Raw genomic sequence first — 19273 nt, forward strand, 5'->3', positions numbered from 1 at the left:
AGTAACAATCAGAGGGTGTGGGATGAAAGTCAGGAAACCTGACTTGGAATCTCAAATATGTCATTTACCAGCTGCATGACCTTGGATACATCATCTCCCTCCAGCCGGCTAATTTCCTCATCTATGACATGGAGATATTAAGCTTCATGGTTCAGAAGATCCCCACATGGATTCTGACACCGGAGGCCACAGACAGTTCACAGTTGGTCGTGAGGGGTTAAAAAGGAATGATGATGTATATGAGAGTACTCTGTAAGCTGTAAAAATACATAGATGTTAGAAATATCAGTATGATCCAGTTCTATGAATAATAATAATAATAATAATAATAATAATAATAATAATAAAAAGCCCCGTAGTTCTCTTCCAAATTTAGGAGCTTAAAATATAAATGGTACTGTCAATGCAGCGCTTTGAGGGCCCTTAGAGGATTCTGAGAATTCTTTGTAACTGCCACTCATCAAATAAACACAACTTTGCAGTAGTCTGTCTCAGGCTCACCAAGGCATCTGCAGTGCTATTGTGATTTCAAGGCTGGGTCCTTGGCTCAACTGGAATCCTAGGGACTGCTACAACAGTGGTGGCTGTGGTGGGCTATTCCGAGAGTTTTCTTCAAAACCTTTGACAGTAAAGGCCCTTTTCAGGGAGCACGGGGACCCTCTTTGTGGGAGAAAGCAGATTTCTAAATCGTCCCCTCTCCCTCCACACACACACACACACACACACACCCATCTCCACTCTGCTTTTAAGGACACCAACACTTTGCCACTTTTCTAGCTCGTAGTGTGGATTCGGGAAACTCCCCAAAATGATAAGCAGTTTGCTGGGGCATAATCTGCGAGGCCAGCTCATCCTTCGTCCCGCGCACCGGCTCAGGACCGGACCACGTGCACCAGAGGGGCCCTGTGCAGGAGGAGAGGGGTTGCGGGCTTCCAGACACGGAGGTCGGAGGGTGGCCGGGGTCTCCAGGGCCCGCGCGAGTGGTGGGGAGCTCCTGGGTGCATTCCAGCGCAGAGGGGGAGGAGGGGCCGGAGGAGAGGTGCGGTCCCTTTAAGACCCCAACGCTGGCTTAGCCAGAGGAGGGGGGTGCAGTGGGGGCGTTGCGTGATGGGAAAGTCGCCGGCTGAGCCTCACACTTTCTCCTGACTTCTTAACTTTTGGGCCTGGGGAGCAGGAATAAAGCGGCCGTGCCGGGGTGGGGACGGGGTGCGGGCTGGCGGCGGCTGCGTGCCCGCGGACTTCCCGCCTGCGCCAGGGCGGCCGGCCTTTCCGGCCAAGTGGGGAGCGAGCGGCGGGCGGCGGGCGGGCAGGTGGCCCCGGGCCGCCGCCGCGCCCGCGCCTTGGCTCTGCCTCCAGGAGCCGAGCGAGCCGCTGCTCCCTCGTGGTGTGAGGGCGGTGATGTTTTTCCTCCCACCCACTTCTGAGTCCCCCCTCCCCCCCTCGTGCGCACTCTAGCTCTCGCCACAACCTGCAAGCCCCAGACTTCGGAGGAGCGCCCCGGGGAGCTCGGAGCGTGTGCACGCGTGGAAGACGGAGCAGGCCAGTGGCCAGGTCAGTGAGCAGTGCCTGATGCCCGCTCTCCCTGCCTTCCTTTCCATGCTTTGCACAGGTGGGGTGACTTCTGTTGGCCCAAGCCGCCCCTGGACGGTCCTCCCGGGGTGCCCCAACTCGCTCTGGGGTCCAGTTGCTGGCGCCGGGCTGGAGGTGGGCTCGCCGGCTACGGACCCACGCAGATTAGGGACCCCGGATTCGAACTCATCACTTGCCGCTCCTCGCTGGGCTTACTTATCTTCATGCTCTGGCGCCCAGGGGAGGCCATTTGGGTAGCCACCCATTGGGTTCCGCAGTCCTCTTAGTTACTGCCCGTGTCCGGAGCCTTTTTTTCTGGCTTGCTGAAGTGTCCTGGACCAGCGGGTGATTAATATGTGCTAAAGTTAATGAAACAGGGCAGTCGGGCGAGAGGCTTCTCTGTCCTCTGGGTATGTCTCATTTTCCGGCCCAGACCTCTGGGGTCAGAACTTGAGACGCTAGGCTCAGGAAGCAAGGGAGTACTGCCAGAGATTAGGGCCTGGAAAGCCTGCCTTCCAGACCCTCCCTGCTGGCCCTGCCACTAACTCTGTGAGAGTGGGCAGTTGAGTTCTCCGAGCTCCAGGGTGCCCATTTTGAAGGTGGAGTTGTTGTGGGGCATAAAATGAAATGATGGATATAGCAAGGTGTTTTGCAAGTCAAATGCAAGGCATTGTTTGTCAATCATAAGCAGCAGTGAAGGCATTGACTCTGAGACACAAACACCCTGGGCTAGATAGGGTTGCATTTTTTGGTGGAAACCCACCACCACCAGTGAGCTGAGCTTTTCTTGTTGGGTGGTGGAGTGGGGAGAGGATTTCAGCAGATGGACGGGGGCCCGAGACCCCAGGGTCTTCTTGTTTGTCCCAGAGAGAATGCTCTGTACCAGGGGGCTGTACCACAGGAGACAGTGAATGTGAATTTACAAGGTCAGTCAGGCCTCTCAGGAGGATTAAAGAGACACTGTGGACCAAGAAGAACTGGCTGATGTGCCCATCCCTTAGCCTTCCTTTGGGAATGCCTCTTTGGTTCTCTTCTATCCAGGAGACCTCTTCTAAGAAGGTCTGGACTTCTGACAACTTGATGGCCCTGATGGCCTAGCAGTCCCAGCCCCGCAAGGAGCCTTTGGTCCCTTTGCTTGATGCAAATGAATTATGTGAATGCTTGTTTCATGGAGGTACCTTAATGGATTACACTTCTTTAGGTTCTGACATGTTTCTTGTTCTCTTGCAAAGCCTCTGCCTTCCCACACTCCTCCCCAGTGTTAGTTGCAGGATTTTGTTTTCTTACTTGCTTTCTTCTGGGGGAGGGGGCCTGGATCCCCCAAAACATGTAGGTGGCTATGTTTCTAAGTAAACTGTAGAAGAGTCAGTGCAAGTTCAATGGCACAACAGCCTGTGTGAAGCAGAGAGTTAATGCAGAAATAACTCCAGTTAACTGGGTCAAAGTATAATTTGAAAAATTAAGGACACTTTGGCTCTTTGCAAGTATAAGAGTCGGCATGTTTGCTGAGCAATGCTTGCTTAGGTTTATTGCTTTCTGCCCAACAAATGTCTGAAGAACCTCCCTCCCCCAAAAGAAAAAGTTAAAGGGATCAAGAGAAATTGAATGGGGCGGGGCGGGGGGGGGGGTCCTAGGGAGAGAATTCTCCTCAGTTTATATTTCTGCACGGAATACAAAGACAGGACTTCAGATCTTGTAAATCAAAAGTGAATATTTATAAAGCGATTCATTTTCTGATGTTCTCCGTCACAGCCTGGGAGGCCACATAGATGACAGGAACGCCAAAAGAGATTAATTGCTCTCTCGTCACCAACTTTTCTATTTGCTCATTACATTAGTTGGGACCCAAGAAAAGCAAAAAAATCCTGAGAGCCGTTTTCTTGCCAGCTTGAGTTATGAAGCAATGCTACTGTTCGCCAAATTGCCCAGCCATTGTACAAGAAAAACAACCCTGTTGGTTCTTGCTTGGGGAGACCCGCAAATTGCAGTTTGAGAACTACTCCCTGAGATCCATATGTGATTGTGATAAATTGGATTTCAGCAGTTAGAAAAATCTTTCTGGTTCGAAGGCTTGGGAGATAAGCTTATTAAATGAGGCTCAGAAAGAGCCTCACTGGGGTGGGCAGCTGTGTTAAACTGTTCATGGAAATTATTTGCTTCAAGGGAACCTGGTCACCCTCAGAGGACAGAGACATTCTGAGTGATTGAAGCTGGATCACAATCTTGGGAAGGAGGTAGAGAAGACAGGCGGGTTCCACAAATCAATCGTGGCACGTGATTCTGTATGATCAGTTTTTCTTTGGCTGCGTAGCCGTAGTTTCAAACAATGGCTTTCCAGTTATCCAGACAAGTTAGTAACGTTCGAAGTAGGAGCTATGGCATCCACATCACGGCCCAAAGACAATTCAGTTTTCCAGAATGATCATCTTGCATTTCTGTCAGATCTTTATTCTTAAGATTTAGGTTGGCTCCTCAGAAGATATCAATGCGAGGCACCTGGGTGGCTCAATCGATTGAGCGATTGAGTGTCTGCCTTCAGCTTAGGTTAGGGATCCTGGGATGCAGCTGTGAGTTGGGCTCCCTGCTCAGCGGGGAGCCTGCTTCTTCTCCCCCTGCTTTTGCTCTCAAATAAATAAATAAAATCATAAAAAGGGCAATCAGTGTGTTCTCTTCCCATCTGGGGTTAACCCCGAATTAAAAGGTGGTGTTTCTTGAACGTTTAAATATTTTCAGATCATCTGTTGGAAGGGTGTTGCAGACTCTGAAGTCTATGGAAATGACCTGTGGCGGGACCTGAGCTAGCAATCTTTCTATGTTCTAAGGCTCAAAAGGTTGAAGATTTCCACCCCTTCAACTAGAAATGCAAATATCAAACTTTTAAGAGTGGTCGCTGTTTTGATGGTCTTTGGCATGGTGGTGGAGTGTGAACACATTGTCTATTTAAATTTGCCTAATGTCTTTTAAAAATGGCCCACTGGAAATTTCCATTTCTCAGTAGATTTCATGTGAGAGCGGTATGTCTGAACCATCAAAGTGTTTAATTGTATCCATTTGCTAATAACATCCATCTTTTCCATCAAAAGTAACCAAACTGCGGATCTTTAAAGATCTCATAGAAGACACAGGAGAAACATTGACCGATTTATGCCTCACCCCTGAAGGATTAATCATAGCAGTAGTCTTGAAGCTGAGATGAGTTAACTTTTCATTTCAGGAAGTATTTGGGTCCCATGCCTATTATTTTTGTCTTAGTTACCAAAGGAGCCATTTTGCAAACCCATTTTCCTTTTCTCCCAAAGAAAATCTCTTGAGAAATCAACTCTAATTCTGTTAGAAAGGATGATTTCAATATTCATTTTTATTTTCCTACGACTTGCTTGTAAGGATTTTAGCCTTAGCAGTGGATAAGAATGCATGCTCATCTGCTTGAATTTCCCCCCAAACTTTGCAAGACAGGAGAGGCAAGTTCTCTTTCTTACACAGGAAAACAGTGCTTACACGTGCATAAATTCTCCAGCATATTTTTCCCCCTGACAAGTTAAAAGCATAAGCATTGGTGATCTTCAGTCAGTTTCAGAGGACCTAAGTCTCTTTTTTTCTGCTTTTTTCCCAGCAGCTTGAATACACCGGGCCCTGAAAGTTTTAAGTGGCCTTTTACAGTGGACAGGATGAGAAAAAAGTGGAAAATGGAAGGCATGAAATACATCTTCTCCTTGTTGCTGTTCTTTCTTTTCCTAGAAGGAAGCAAAACAGAGCAAGTGAAACGTAAGTATCTTGAGTTTGAAAAACAGGATACTTTCTTGTAATTTCTATGAAAATGTGGTTATAATCTGTAGGGATGGTGATTTAGCTCAAATGTGGCCATACCATTATTCTAGGAGGAGAAAGTCAATGTTACTGGTTTATGCACGAGTTGATAAAAGAATAAGAGCTTTGAATCGGGCCAACTCAATTTGGGGCTGTTTTTCTGATTATCATATAGTTTTCATCTCCTAGAACACATGACACATTAGCCTATTTTCCTTTTCCTGTTCTAAACTGTACAAATATCATTCCATTTTACGTAACTCTAGAAATATCTGACAGATGAGCTGGATTTTTTCCCAAATTTCAGACTCTTCAGCAAAGGTTTTTAGTTTATGAAAAAAAAAAAAAGACTCAGAAAAGAAAAAAAAAAGAAAAAGAAAAAGTCAAGCAGGCTCTGCCTATTCCCTTATGCCACAAAATAAAGAAGGAAAAAAATCTTCACATGAACTGGATTCAGATGAGAAATCCTTTGAGGAAATTGAGATTCCAGGGACCGTGAACAAATTGGATGCCGTTTATTGAAAGAACGTCCCCGCAAAGCCAGGGAATATTTCTAGAAAGTCAGCGATCCGTGTGATGGGCTAACACATTGGAGAAAGCTGAGTGGCAGCAAGGCCAGGGGGGTGGGGGGATAATTAAGCCTCCTGGCCGCCACATTTGGGAGATTTATGCGTAATCGTTGACATTGCTGCTCTGGTTAGGAGCTTTCTGCTTAAAGGACGAGCCTCACCTTCTTGGGGCCACTTGCAGCCCTCTCTGGGGGTGGACACTTGCTCTAAACTGGAAGGAAAAGCGACAGCTCCAGTTCCCGTCTTTGGCTGCATCAAAAGAAGCTCAAAATGGAGCTGGTCCAAGAGGGGCATTCATTCTCTGCTCCACTGAACTTATTCATGAGGAGGAACTGGGAAAATCTTCTTGGTCGGAGCTAAAGCAGCATCTGAAGCCCATCACTTAAACATTTCTCTCCATTATCAGCAGAAGTTGAATGTTGCAGGCATGAGGCTTGGCGGCAGGAAAATTGGTGCCGGATTCATACCACCATTAGGTGTCTTTCTGACCCGCAGTGCTTTTCATAGTAATCTCTGTCTTCTGCCTGGGAGAAGGGGTGCTCTTGATGGGGTTCCTATGAATGAATGACCTATGGTGGTATCTAGAGCAATGGGAAGGAAATTTGGCAGGGTACAATTATTGGCAAGGAAACCTGCATCAGTCTCCCTTCCTCTTTCTCTCTCCTCTCTTCCTCAAATTGACCTCCTTCTATCAGGAAGCTCTTCTTTGAGAGGCTGTGATAGAAACATTGTCCATCCATTCTCAGCTCTGCTTACAAGCCATCTGGGCCAAAGATCCTTGCTTTCTTCTGAAGAAACTTTCCTTATGACCTATTTCTGATGGCATCACGGGGAAGCTTGCAACTCTTACAAGCCATCTCTTCTGGGAAGTCTTCCATATGTATGAAGAACTGAGGAATGCAGTCCATGCAACTTTGAGCTTAACCGACAAACCGAAGAAAAATAGGACTTCAAAAGCATTTACAGGCTCCAAGCTATCACTTTCTAAAGTGTCCTGCTACCTATGAATTTGTCCCAAGCCCTTTTGTTACTCAGTTGGTGTCAAAATAATTATATAGAAGGTGGCCTAGGGCCCCAGTTCTGTTCTAGTGGCTCAAGTTCACAGTCAGATGATGAGGCTAAGGGCATAATTATTCCCTGAATGAACAGCTCATTCAGGGCCACAAAGTGCCATTCTGTGTGGCCATGCCCAAGCTGTCTCAAGGACATGTGCTAAGTTATCTCCACTAAAAGGGAAATCTCAAAGCATATGATGTCTGTATGTTGCCTTGATACACACACACACAATCATACACACACACAATGCATGCACGGAGATTGTACTGCAGCTCTAACAATGAGACATTAGAAGCAATGGAAATGTCAGTCTAGTGGGGAATGGTTACATAAAAGATCCATGTAATGTACTACCATGCTACCATTAAAAACATCACATATTACAAATTTGAGAGCCCTGCTAAGTGCCAAATTAACTCCTTTTTAAATTTCTTGAATTTTATTTTTTAAAAGATTTTATTTATTTATTCATGAGAGACACAGAGAGAGAGAGAGGCAGAGACACAGGCAGAGAGAGGGAAAAGCAGGTTCCATACAGGGAGCCCAATGCGGGACTCGATCCCCGGACTCCAGGATCACGCCCTGAGCCGAAGGCAGACACCCAACCTTTGAGCCACCTAGGCGTCTTGTATTTCTTAAATTTTAAAATTAATAATACTTATGCAAAATGATCTGAGAGTATCTGGGCTTTATGAAGAATGCGTGTCCCTCAGCTATCAACACACTTCCCAAGGGTAGCCATGACTAATAATTTGCTATGTATTCTTCCAAACTCTTCTTTCTCTCTGTGTCATAAAAATACACATACATGTTTGTAGGGTTTTTCCTTTTCCAAAGATGGGGTATGATATGTAGTGTTCTGTAACCTTTTCTTCAGGTACGGTCTACGACATCCTTCCGTGTCAGAACCTTGCCACATAATGGTGCCATATTCTTTCTCATGCATACGTGCTATCTGGTTGTATAAGCATGCCACAGTTTAATTAACCAGTCGCTAGTTGTATATATTGAGGTTGTTTCCAGGCTTTGCTCTCACAACTAAGGCATTGATGAACACCTTAGGGCACTTAGGCCAGTATTTGCGAGGAATTGTTTTGTCAGAGTGGCTGTTTGGTTTTCACCTTGGTAAAGTGCCATCAAATTGTCCTTCAAAAAAAGTTGACGTCAGGTCACACTTCCACTGTCTGTGTATGAGTGTCCTTTTTTAATTCCTTCACCAAAAATTACAATTAATCTTTGTATCTTGGGGCCCATTTAATAGGGGGAATTAGATTTCAGTTTTGCTGTGATACTTTTCCTATTACTAGAGTATCTTTGCATTTAGTTTTCCATCCAATCGTATTTCTTCAGTGAGCAACCTATTTTGCAGTTAGGTTGCTTGACTTTAGTGGTTGGGAAAAACTTATTTATTAACATGTTGTTATTTCGAACCTTGTTAGTGACTTTTGGTATTTACTTTTTTTTAAAAAAAAGATTTTTTATTTATCCATTAATGAGAGATATGGAGAGAGGCAGAGGCCTAGGCCCAGTGAGAAGCCCAATGTGGGACTTGATCCCAGGACTCCAGGATCATGCCCTGAGCTAAAGGCAGGCATTCAACCACCGAGCCACCCAGGCATCCCAACCTTTGGTATTTAAAATACTATTTTTCCCCTCTGCCGTTTGCTTTAAACTTTAATTTGGATTTTCCCAAATGGAGGTTTTAAGTTTTTGTGTAGTCAGGACGGTTATGTATTTCCATTATGGCTTCTGAATCTCTTCTTATTCCCAGGGAGGTCTTTACCACTTACTCTATTATATTTTTTTACTACTGCTTCCATAATGTGGGGTTTTACCCATAGTTCTCCATTCCACCTGAAATGTATAGTCATCTATGGTGTGCTATGGGGAGCTGACTTTTTTTAAATCTGTGGGTGGAAGGTTCATGACTTCTTTTTGCTCATCCTTGTGCTTCTGTTCATTCTGGAATTTCCACAGTTGGCAAGCATGACTTTTAAAACATGGATAAAAATCTGCAATAATTCCAGGAAACATAAAGTGTAAGGGCTGTAAACCCTCACATCTCTCCTTGCTGCCTGATGCCATTGTACACAAGGAAGCCAAGGCTTTTGACTCTTCATGGGTTGGTTTCAGTATAAGCTTCTGTATCAATTCAGATGCTCTGCAGCCTGCTTGCGCCCTCCTGTCTAGGGCATCAGGGTGGAAGGAGGAGTCGTGCCTTTGGTTAAAGATGCTCACTCAAAAAAAAAAAAAAAAGATGCTCACTCCATTGGTATAGAGGAGTCTAAAGAGGTCTGGAGAAAAGGCCATATTTGCAGAAAGCTATTTCACCAGGAAAGGGAGGGCTGGATGCTGCCACTTGCTAGTGGCTAATTAGCTGTAGTTATGTTGCTCTCTCAGGAGACAAGATGGGTTCAGGAACCCAGAGAATCCTGATGGTTTATTGCAATGGATGACGGAGCCGTGTGTGGTTTATCGAAAAGTCTGTGTCCAGAATCAGCAAGGTTTGAGGTCTGCAGCCAGGGGGAAAAAGTCTTTCTGTAACTGCATTATGCTCTGTTGTTAAAGTTGCAGTCAAAGAGGCCAGGAAGCTCTTTTGAAGTTCAAAGGAGCGGAACATTCAGCGCATAATAACTCATGCAAATATGGGACAAACGAGCTGAAGAGTTTGCCTCTTTTGGCAGTTCTAACGTGGGTAATGAGCGATCAATCAAAGTGAGGTGGAAGAAGTGAGTTGTTGGGAATGTTCAGTGATGTATTTCCAAAGGACCAGCCTGTGCCAGGACTGGCAAAGGTTCTGGGGAGAGGGATTGTCCGTGTTATTTCATGGAGTCTGTTCCTGCTGTATAAGGTGACTTAGCTGGATCTTCCAAGGGACTAGAATCTCACTCATTTTTTTCTCTTCAGGAAAAAAGCATCCAACATTCACATTTGGCCGAAAATGGGCCTTTTATGTGAACCTACCCAGAGCTTCTCTGTTGTGAAAACCAACCAGAGAGGCTTGAGTTTTCCTTTTCCAGATTCTCACTTGGAGATTTGAGGTGATTTTCGGACAGTAGAAAGAAGCAAGCAAAAGAGTTAGATATCTTTGCCTCTTGGAGGCTTTTGTAGGTGGGAGCAGATGAAAGGGAAAGCACCTTAACTTTGGATACCTTAACGCTTTGCAAAGTACATTCTTAATTATTCTTTATGTTGGGAGTGCCACCGGGGTGGGGTGTAGAGGCTCTGGAGTCAGCTTAGATCCCAACCCCCAGCTCCATGGCTGGCTGGCTGGCTTTCTTTCTTTCTTTCTTTCTTTCTTTCTTTCTTTCTTTCTCTTTCTTTTCTTTCTTTCTTTTCTTTCTCTTTTCTTTTCTTTTCTTTTCTTTTCTTTTCTTTTCTTTTCTTTCTTTTCTTTTCTTTCTTTTCCTTTTTTCTCCATGGCTTTCTTATGGGCTTTGAGAATGTTACCTAAGTTCTCCAGCTTTAGTTTCCTTATCAGCACAAGTAGGGGAAATTATAGCTTGACAACCATGAACATGGTCACTAGCAAAATCATTGGTATTGTGTGTGCCAAGTGCCTTGCCACAGGGGCTGGCATGTAGTTAGTCTTGAATGAGCAGTAACCAGTAGTGGAACTCTCTTGCAAGCCAAATGATATTATGCTCTTAATTTTTCAGTAAGAGATTTGAAACCCAGTGAGGTCAAGTGCCTTGACAAAGACAGACAACAAGTCCGAGCCAGGACTAGAACTAAAACCCAGGTCTTCAAAATCAGTGTTGGGTTCACAACCCCACTTTGGTTCTAGCAGGTCTCTGGGGGCAGCCAGTTCATTCTCTTGAATAGAAGCCCATTCCTTTGCTTATGGCAGCCCCTTAACACATAATGGATGATCCAAGTGTATGAAGAGAGAACTTCGTGACCAGAATTCTTGAGAGGCAGTATACTGTGGGAATTATTATTATTATTATTATTATTATTATTATTATTATTATTTTATTTATTTTACTATGTGGGAATTAAAAGGGACTCACACAAACGTTATTCAGGAAACTAAATAAGCTAAGCCAAAGCAAATTTGTGAGGAAGGGTAAAAATATGTGCCTTTATGTCCGTGCTTCTTAGATTTCCCTGACTTCTCAGTAGGATTGGAATGTCCTCATAGTCCGATGGGAAGAAGGCTGTCCTGACTTTAAAGTCAGGAGACCTGGTCATTTCTGTTGCTTGCTATGTGGTATTGGTTGAGTCATTCAGGCTCTCTGAGCTAAGAATTTTCTACTTATAAGTGAGGGTTCTTGCTTTCTGGACAGCAGAGTAAAAGACACCAGAGTAGGCACTGAGGAAGTGGAGTAAGGGAAGTTGAAGCCCTGCCTTTAGGTCCTTGGAGCACACCTGGACTTTTATCATTGTCACGAGGTTATTGCAAAGGGTATTATTCCCGTAAGCTTTATAGGCTGCCTGCTTCTAAAAAAGATTTAGATACAGGTTGTATGTGAAAGAATAGCTGCAAGCTAACAGTTTTAAAGATGAAATAAAATAGAGCACATCTGAAGAAAGTAGAAAGTGTAGATGTTTTTAGCACCTGGTTTGGTGCACTATGGTATTCACACTCTAAATTTGGCTTGTGCTTCTGAAAAGATAAAAAGAGGCAGTTTGGGTTGGCTGGCAAGAGGAAATGACAGTTTCATCTACAGGGACTGGTCCCTACCTCCCACCCACTCAGGCAATATCAATCATGGGATGTTTGCATAAGGCACGTTTGAATAGTACAAGGATACCATCAGTAACCTTGGTTTCAGAGAAGAAAGAATGGCCTTTCTTTATTGACTCTGTAAAGGAAGAGGGCAAGTAGTAAATCATAACTCAATAAAAGTCCTTCTGTAAGTGCTAAGGCAGTGTGGTCCAGATCCTTTTAACTTCAGAGGATCTCGACGTAGGCTAGGTTGTCAATTATCAGACACCCTAAGCAAGCTTTATATCAAAATTATTTTTTAATGATTTTAAAACATGCCCAGAAAGAAAGCTAAGTTGCCTCCAAAAGATAATAAAAAAAATGAAATAGATGCTCGCTGTTAAACAATCAAAAGACAAAAATATAAGAAAACAAAAATCACTGGTAATCTCAGTGTGTAAGGAAGACCATAGCTAATTAGTATATATGCTTCTAGTCTTTTTTCTTCATGCTCATTTATACATATTATCATACATATACATCATTTTACAGAAATGAAGCCCTGCTTCAGAATCAGCTTGGTTTATTAAGTCAATTCACAATCTATTCTCTGAAATGCACTTGCAATGGTGATAGATCCTATGTGGTTTGAAGTGAAAGCTGGATTTTCTCGATTATCTGTTGCAGGGCAGGCAAAGTTGATCCCGTTGTGAAAAAAGGTCGAGAGCGCATCTTGAATTCTTGACCATAATGGATAGAAGGCAAGCCTCCTTTAGCAGAGACTTGCGCTGCCACCAAGGTGCTGATAGGAAGGACAACTTGTTTGTCCAAACAAAAGCTTTGATTTTTACCCAAAGTTCTGTGCCAGATGACATGTAAGAGATGATTTTTAGCCAGAAAAATAATCAGGTCACATTTTACCAGTCTAACAGCCTTTCTGTAAAAGATCTCCACATGGCCTCATCATGAGGCCTGATGAGAATACCACCAACTCCCAGTTATCCATGCTAATGGCAGGGAAGGTCCTAGAAGAGCCCAGTAAGTTGAGATTTCATGGAAAATCTCAAATTCTCATCTGAGCCAGTGGTGTGGCCTTGCTCACTGTCAGACCTCTTCGAAATATGGACTCTCCTCTTCTCATTGAGTTTGCCCACCTGCTAGTAGAAAATTGAACTAGCCACAAGGCAGATAGTGGAAGGGCCATGATGGGTTTAGGCTGCTCAATATATATTAATTTGAATTAATTGGGGCCAAATGATCTAATAAGTAGGAGTAAGGTAAATAAGACCAATACAGAGGAATAAGCTGCACGTACAGGATGGAGATTTTGGCTTTTTCCTGGCTTTTCTTTTTCACTAGCTTCCATAAACCTGGAAATGAAGTCTTAAAGCCATGAGGAAACCTGATAGAGATTTCAATCCCAAAAACCCAGTTGCCAGGGAAATAGGAGACTTTTACATCTTTAACGATGCTATGGTGTCTTGCCCTTCCTCTACTCTGCTTCAAGTTTGATGAATAACAGAAGTAGTTATGCTTTTATTTTTTTCTGCCTTATTATAGTCTATAGTAGTCTCTTAAAAAATAATTAAAAAGGAATTGGGTTACTTGATTTGTCCACTTGTGTAAGGAACAGCAAAGATTCATCGCTCATTTCACTGGCTGTATGTGTCATAATAAAATAAATATTATTGCAATACTTGCATGATGATGTGTCTACAGTAATAGCTCTTATCAAAAACAGTTCCTAAGAATGTTTTCTTGCTTTTAGCCTGGCGATGAAGTTATCAACCTTACAACCTAGCTCTGGGTGCTAGACAGTAACAATTGGGCAAAATATTGATGGCATAGTGGCACATCTCTGTTGTTCACTTTTAATCATCATTATATCTGTTAACCGGGGCCCCTAAAGTAGCAGGGATTGCCACTGCTGATTAGGGCCAGCCACACCATTTGAAAATTAGCTCTGATGATGCAGGTTGAAGGTCCATCTCAAATGTTAGTTGCAGTTCCTTTAGGACCAAGTTCTACTCACAGATATCATTAATTAGTGGTAAGTCATGCATTCTCCAGCTGGTATCTGTCAGCTACTGGCAAGTGATAAGCTTACTTTTTCTTGCCTGTGTCGTGTAGAAGTTGGCGAGTCATTGTTGTTTTAATAAAATCAGCTCACATGTGCTTCTTGTCCAAAATGATACACTGGGATTTTAGGCGTGGTCGATTATGTGTGCAAGTCATTAAATTCTCCCATGAGCTAACGCCAAAATTTTGTAAAAGTTCAGACTTAGAAGCATGTGTTGAAATGGACTTGACCATAGTTTCTTAAAATTGATAATGGTTCAGCGCACTCATCGAGCAGTCGGCTGGGATTGTGCCAACTGCTCAATCCTAGACACCCATGGTAAAACATGTCTTAAAGATTATAATGTTTACTCTCATTATGTGCTTTTAAAAAATCAGTGTTGGTAATTGTAGAAACTTTGTTTAGTAACTCCAGTGGCATTACTGTTCCACTTCCTGTCTGCCTCCAATTCCTGAATTTGCTCCTTCCAATAGTTTGTGGGTTTCTATCTGGGGCATAACTGGACAAATTGCTGAGATAATAGGACCAATGAAAATGATAGCGCTAATTCAAAAAGATATACCTACCCCTATGTTTATCACAGCATTATTTACAATAGCCAAGATATGGAAGCAACCCAAGTGTAGATGAATGGATAAAGAAATGTGGGACACACACAGACACACACAGTGGAATATTACTCATCCATAAAAAAAAAAAGAATGAAATCTTGCCAATTGCAACAACATAGTTGGACCTAGAGGGCATTATGCTAAGTGAAATAAATCAGACAGAGAAAGATAAATACCATGTGGTTTTACTCATATGTGGACTGTAAAGAACAAAACAAGCTTGGGTACTATTTTATAGTTTGTGCCTTTATCCCAGTGCTAGATACAAAAAATGCATAATAAAGCCTGCCAGCTGTACTGTTTTATACAGTCTGATTATGACTTGACTTTACTGTGGCCAACACCTGATTCTTTAAAAGGTGATCAGAGCTTTTTCAAAGGTCTGGTGGAAGGTTAATTTGAAAAAACATCAGGCAAGAATGTGTAGAAGCCTTTTCCAATTTCTCAAAGTGGGTGACCTGTACCTGACAAGTATGTCGCTGGAAAGGCAGAATCTTCTAGTGGTTGCAGCCCTTGGGTCTGAAGCCATACTACTTAGGTTTGAATCCCAGCCCCATCCCCTGACCAGTCACATTAACTTGGGTACATTACCAAATCTCTCTCTTCCTCAGATTCCTTGTCTGTAAAATGAGACTAATAATGGAACCTACCTTATGGAATTGTGGGAATTTAGTGAATTTGTCAATGTGAAACCCTTAGAACTGAGCCTGGCTTATAGGCAGGTGTTCAGCAAATACTAGTTGCTGTTTTTGCTCTTGCTGTTATGACCCTTCTCATCTGATTCTGTTGTTTAGGGCTGGGTTCCCTGGCTGCTTTTATATTTACCAGCTACCTCTTAGACTTTGAGCCACATTTAGAGCAGGAAAATTCAGATTGATTAGTTTTCACATGTTGTCCAACAATGCTATTCATTTTATTTAATTTCTTAAAGATTTTATTTATTTATTTGCGAGAGAAACAGAGAGAGAGGCAGAGACATAGGCAGAAGAAGCAAGCTCCAAAAAAAAAAAAAAAAAAAAGAAGAAGAAGCAAGCTCCCTGCAGGGATCCTGATGTGGGACTCAATCCCAGGACTCCAGGATCATGACCTGAGCCAAAGGCAGACACTTAACCGCTGAGCCACCCAGGTGCCTCCCAGCAACACTCTTTAGCGACTGACTTTGGGGAAAGTGGAATCTGTTGACTGAAATAAGTTATTTTTGATAGATCTATGGATTTCATGAATATACGAGCTCTGGTATATTGAAAGGATCCATTTTAATAATAGTGCCTGTGAAATAACCCACCTTAAAGATATTTTTTTTTAAAGATATTTTGGAAATGAGATGGCAACTTGCTTATTATATAAAGGATACCCTCCTGTAGCACAAGTGAATACTGTTCCTTTGGAAACAGACTTTCCTGCAAGCTAAAACTTTTCAATAATTTGGATGTGAGTTTTAAAAATATGTAAATACACTTGAAACCCACACTCTGATGGCTTGTCTTATTTTAGTGTTTCCTGAATCTGTCATAGGCCTTGATCTTTTATTTATCCCTTTTTTTTCTTTCATCTATTAAGGGGTAAATCACCCAACCATACAGACACATAGCAGATAGTGAAAGCTCATCCCCTTTCATATTTTAAATAGGTAGATTTAACATCAAGACATAGACATGGCCAACATGCATATGAGAAAATGCTCTGCATCACTTGCCATCAGGGAAATACAAATCAAAACTACAATGAGATACCACCTCACACCAGTGAGAATGGGGAAAATTAACAAGGCAGGAAACAACAAATGTTGGAGAGGATGCGGAGAAAAGGGAACCCTCTTACACTGTTGGTGGGAATGTGAACTGGTGCAGCCACTCTGGAAAACTGTGTGGAGGTTCCTCAAACAGTTAAAAATAGACCTGCCCTACGACCCAGCAATTGCACTGTTGGGGATTTACCCCAAAGATACAAATGCAATGAAACTCAGGACACCTGCACCCCGATGTTTCTAGCAGCAATGGCCACGATAGCCAAACTGTGGAAGGAGCCTCGGTGTCCAACGAAAGATGAATGGATAAAGAAGATGTGGTTTATGTATACAATGGAATATTACTCAGCTATTAGAAATGACAAATACCCACCATTTGCTTCAACGTGGATGGAACTGGAGGGTATTATGCTGAGTGAAGTAAGTCAGTCGGAGAAGGACAAACATTATATGTTCTCATTCATTTGGGGAATATAAATAATAGTGAAAGGGAAAATAAGGGAAGGGAGAAGAAATGTGTGGGAAATATCAGAAAGGGAGACAGAACGTAAAGACTGCTAACTCTGGGAAACGAACTAGGGGTGGTAGAAGGGGAGGAGGGCGGGGGGTGGGAGTGAATGGGTGACGGGCACTGGGTGTTATTCTGTATGTTAGTAAATTGAACACCAATAAAAAAATAAATTAAAAAAAAATAACATCAACCTCTGAGGGAGCTAATTCAAGCAAGTACAATAATCTGGAATTAAATGCATAATGCACAAGGTTTCATCTTACTTTGCAATATGGATTTTTTTTCCCGGACATCTGTGTCTCTGTGCCTTCCATCTCTACTTCTGTCTCTTGGCTGCAATATGGATTTAAATCAACAAACTAACTTGTAGCTTAGCTCCATTTATGTCTTAGTGGCTGCAGGCCCATACGAGTAGAACTATTTATGCTAAAGTACTAATGTCCCTTGAATAACCCCCTTCATGGATTTGCTTCTAAGTGTATACCCATATTCTTTCTGAAGTGTCTAGATAAATTGTATATGTGAAATGCAAATCACCTAGGTGTTTGAGAGTGAGATTATAAATTTACTGTAGACAAAGTCACTCGCCTCTCACCCACATGTGGGAGGTAGCAAAAGATGCCTCATTTAGATATTGTTTTGGAAAACTCATGATCACTTCTCATCAGTTGAAGATGCTGGAATTGTTAACATATTTAAAATACTTCTACTCCATTCTAGAATATTGTGGACCAAGAGTCTTAATTTGTGTCTATACCAAGAAAATTGTATTTCTAAGACTTGGCTAAAAAGCATGCAAGTTCTGCCTAAAAAGTAATTTTGATTTTCTGAGTTCTTCCAGTTAATAAATGGTTTTGAGTAGGACACCTGGGTGGCTCAGTGGTTGAGTGTCTGCCTTTGGCTCAGGGTATCCAGGATAGAGTCCCACATTGGGCTTCCTGCGAGGAACCTGCTTCTCCGTCTGGCTATGTCTCTGCCTTCTCTCTGTGTCTCTCATGAATAAATAAATGAAATCTTTAAAAAATTCTCAAAATATAAATGGTTTTGAACACCTACCCTTAGCTCAGAAATGTAGATTAATATAACAATAATAATAGTAATATTACAAAAGGGGAAATAAAATACTTATTAAAAATGAATATATATTCAACTTCCTGATAAAGGAAAATACTGGTTCTGTTTTCCAGTACCAAATTGGCAGTTTCACTTTAATTTTGATTAAATTTTTAATGATGATTCTAGTATAGTTAACATATACAATATTATATTAGTTTCAGGTGTGTAATATAGTGATTCAACAATTCTGTACATTACTCAGTGCTCATCATGATAAGTATACTCTTTAATCCCCTTCATCCATTTCACCCATCCCCAAACACACCTCCCCTCTGGCAACCATCAGTTTGTTCTGTATAGTAAGGGTCTGTTTTTTTGTTTGACTCTCTCTTTTTTCCCCTTTGTTCATTTGTTTTGTTTCTTAAATTTCGCATACCAGTGAAATCACATGGTCTTTGTCTTTCTCTTACTTTGCTTAGCATTATACTTTCTAGCTCCATCCATGTTGTTACACATGGCAAAATTTCATTCTTTGTTCCTTCTGAATAATATTTCATTGTATATGTATACCACAAACTATTGGAACTAAACCAAGTAAGAATTGTCTACACGGTGAAGGAAACAATCAACAAAACTAAAAGGCAGCCTACTGAATAGGGGAAGACATTGGCAAATGACATATCTGATAAAGGGTTAGTATTCAAAATATATAAAGAACTGATACAACTCAACAGCCAAAAAACAAATAATCTAATTAAAAGTGGGCAGAAGACATGAACAGATATTTCTCCAGAGAAGACATCCAGATGGCCAGCAAATACATGAAATGATGCTCAACGTCATTTGTCAACAGGGAAATGCAAACCAAAACTACGATAGTACCTCATACCTGTGAGAAAGACATAAATCAAGAACACAAGGAACAAGTATTGGCAAGAGTGTTAAGAAAAAGGAACCCTCACGTGTTGTTAGTGGAAATGCAAACTGGTGCAGCCACTTGTAGAAAACAATATGGAGGTTCCTCAAAAAAGTTATAAATAGAACTACCCTATGATCCAGTAATCACACTGAGTATTTACCAAAAAAAATATGAAAACACTAATTCAAAGGGATACATGCACTGCATGTTATTTCAGAATTATTTACAATAGCCAAATTATTGAGGCATCCCAAGTACCCAAATTGGCAGAGTTTTATTCAATTAAACCATCCAGTGTTGGGCATTCTCATGTACTGCAAGTGGGAAGGTAAATTAGTATAGCTTTTCTGGAAGGCAGTTTGACAGTACAGGTCAAGAACTTGAATACACTCAAAACCTTTGACTAATCTACTTCTAAGAATTTATATTAAGAAAATAACCAGTGTTGCATATAGAACTTTATATTCTAAGATATTTATCATGGAGTTTGTTTTTTAAAAAGAGAATGAGACAACCTAATATCCCCAAATAGGGGATTTGTTAATAAATAAATCATGGTTCAATTATGTTGGTGTAGAGTCATGACACTAAGCAGGAAGTATAAGGGAATATTTAATGGCACAAAAATACTCATGTTAATTTTAGAATATGGCTCACAAAAATGCATTACTATATGCTGTTAATTTTGCGATAAAAC

At 41.9% G+C, this 19273-nt stretch overlaps 1 protein-coding gene across 1 annotated transcript in view; it reads left to right on the forward strand.

The window, feature by feature from the left end:
• The first annotated feature begins 1383 nt into the window (after positions 1-1383).
• CHRDL1 (chordin like 1) overlaps positions 1384-19273 on the forward strand; it is a 127944-nt gene continuing 110054 nt past the window's right edge. Inside the window, 3 exon segments of the mRNA XM_077889426.1 lie at positions 1384-1434; positions 1436-1551; positions 5186-5334. Coding sequence (XP_077745552.1) covers positions 1399-1434; positions 1436-1551; positions 5186-5334 — 301 coding nt within the window. The 5' untranslated portion in view covers positions 1384-1398.

Source organism: Canis aureus, chromosome X (genome assembly GCF_053574225.1).
Source record: "Canis aureus isolate CA01 chromosome X, VMU_Caureus_v.1.0, whole genome shotgun sequence".
NCBI lineage: Eukaryota > Metazoa > Chordata > Mammalia > Carnivora > Canidae > Canis > Canis aureus.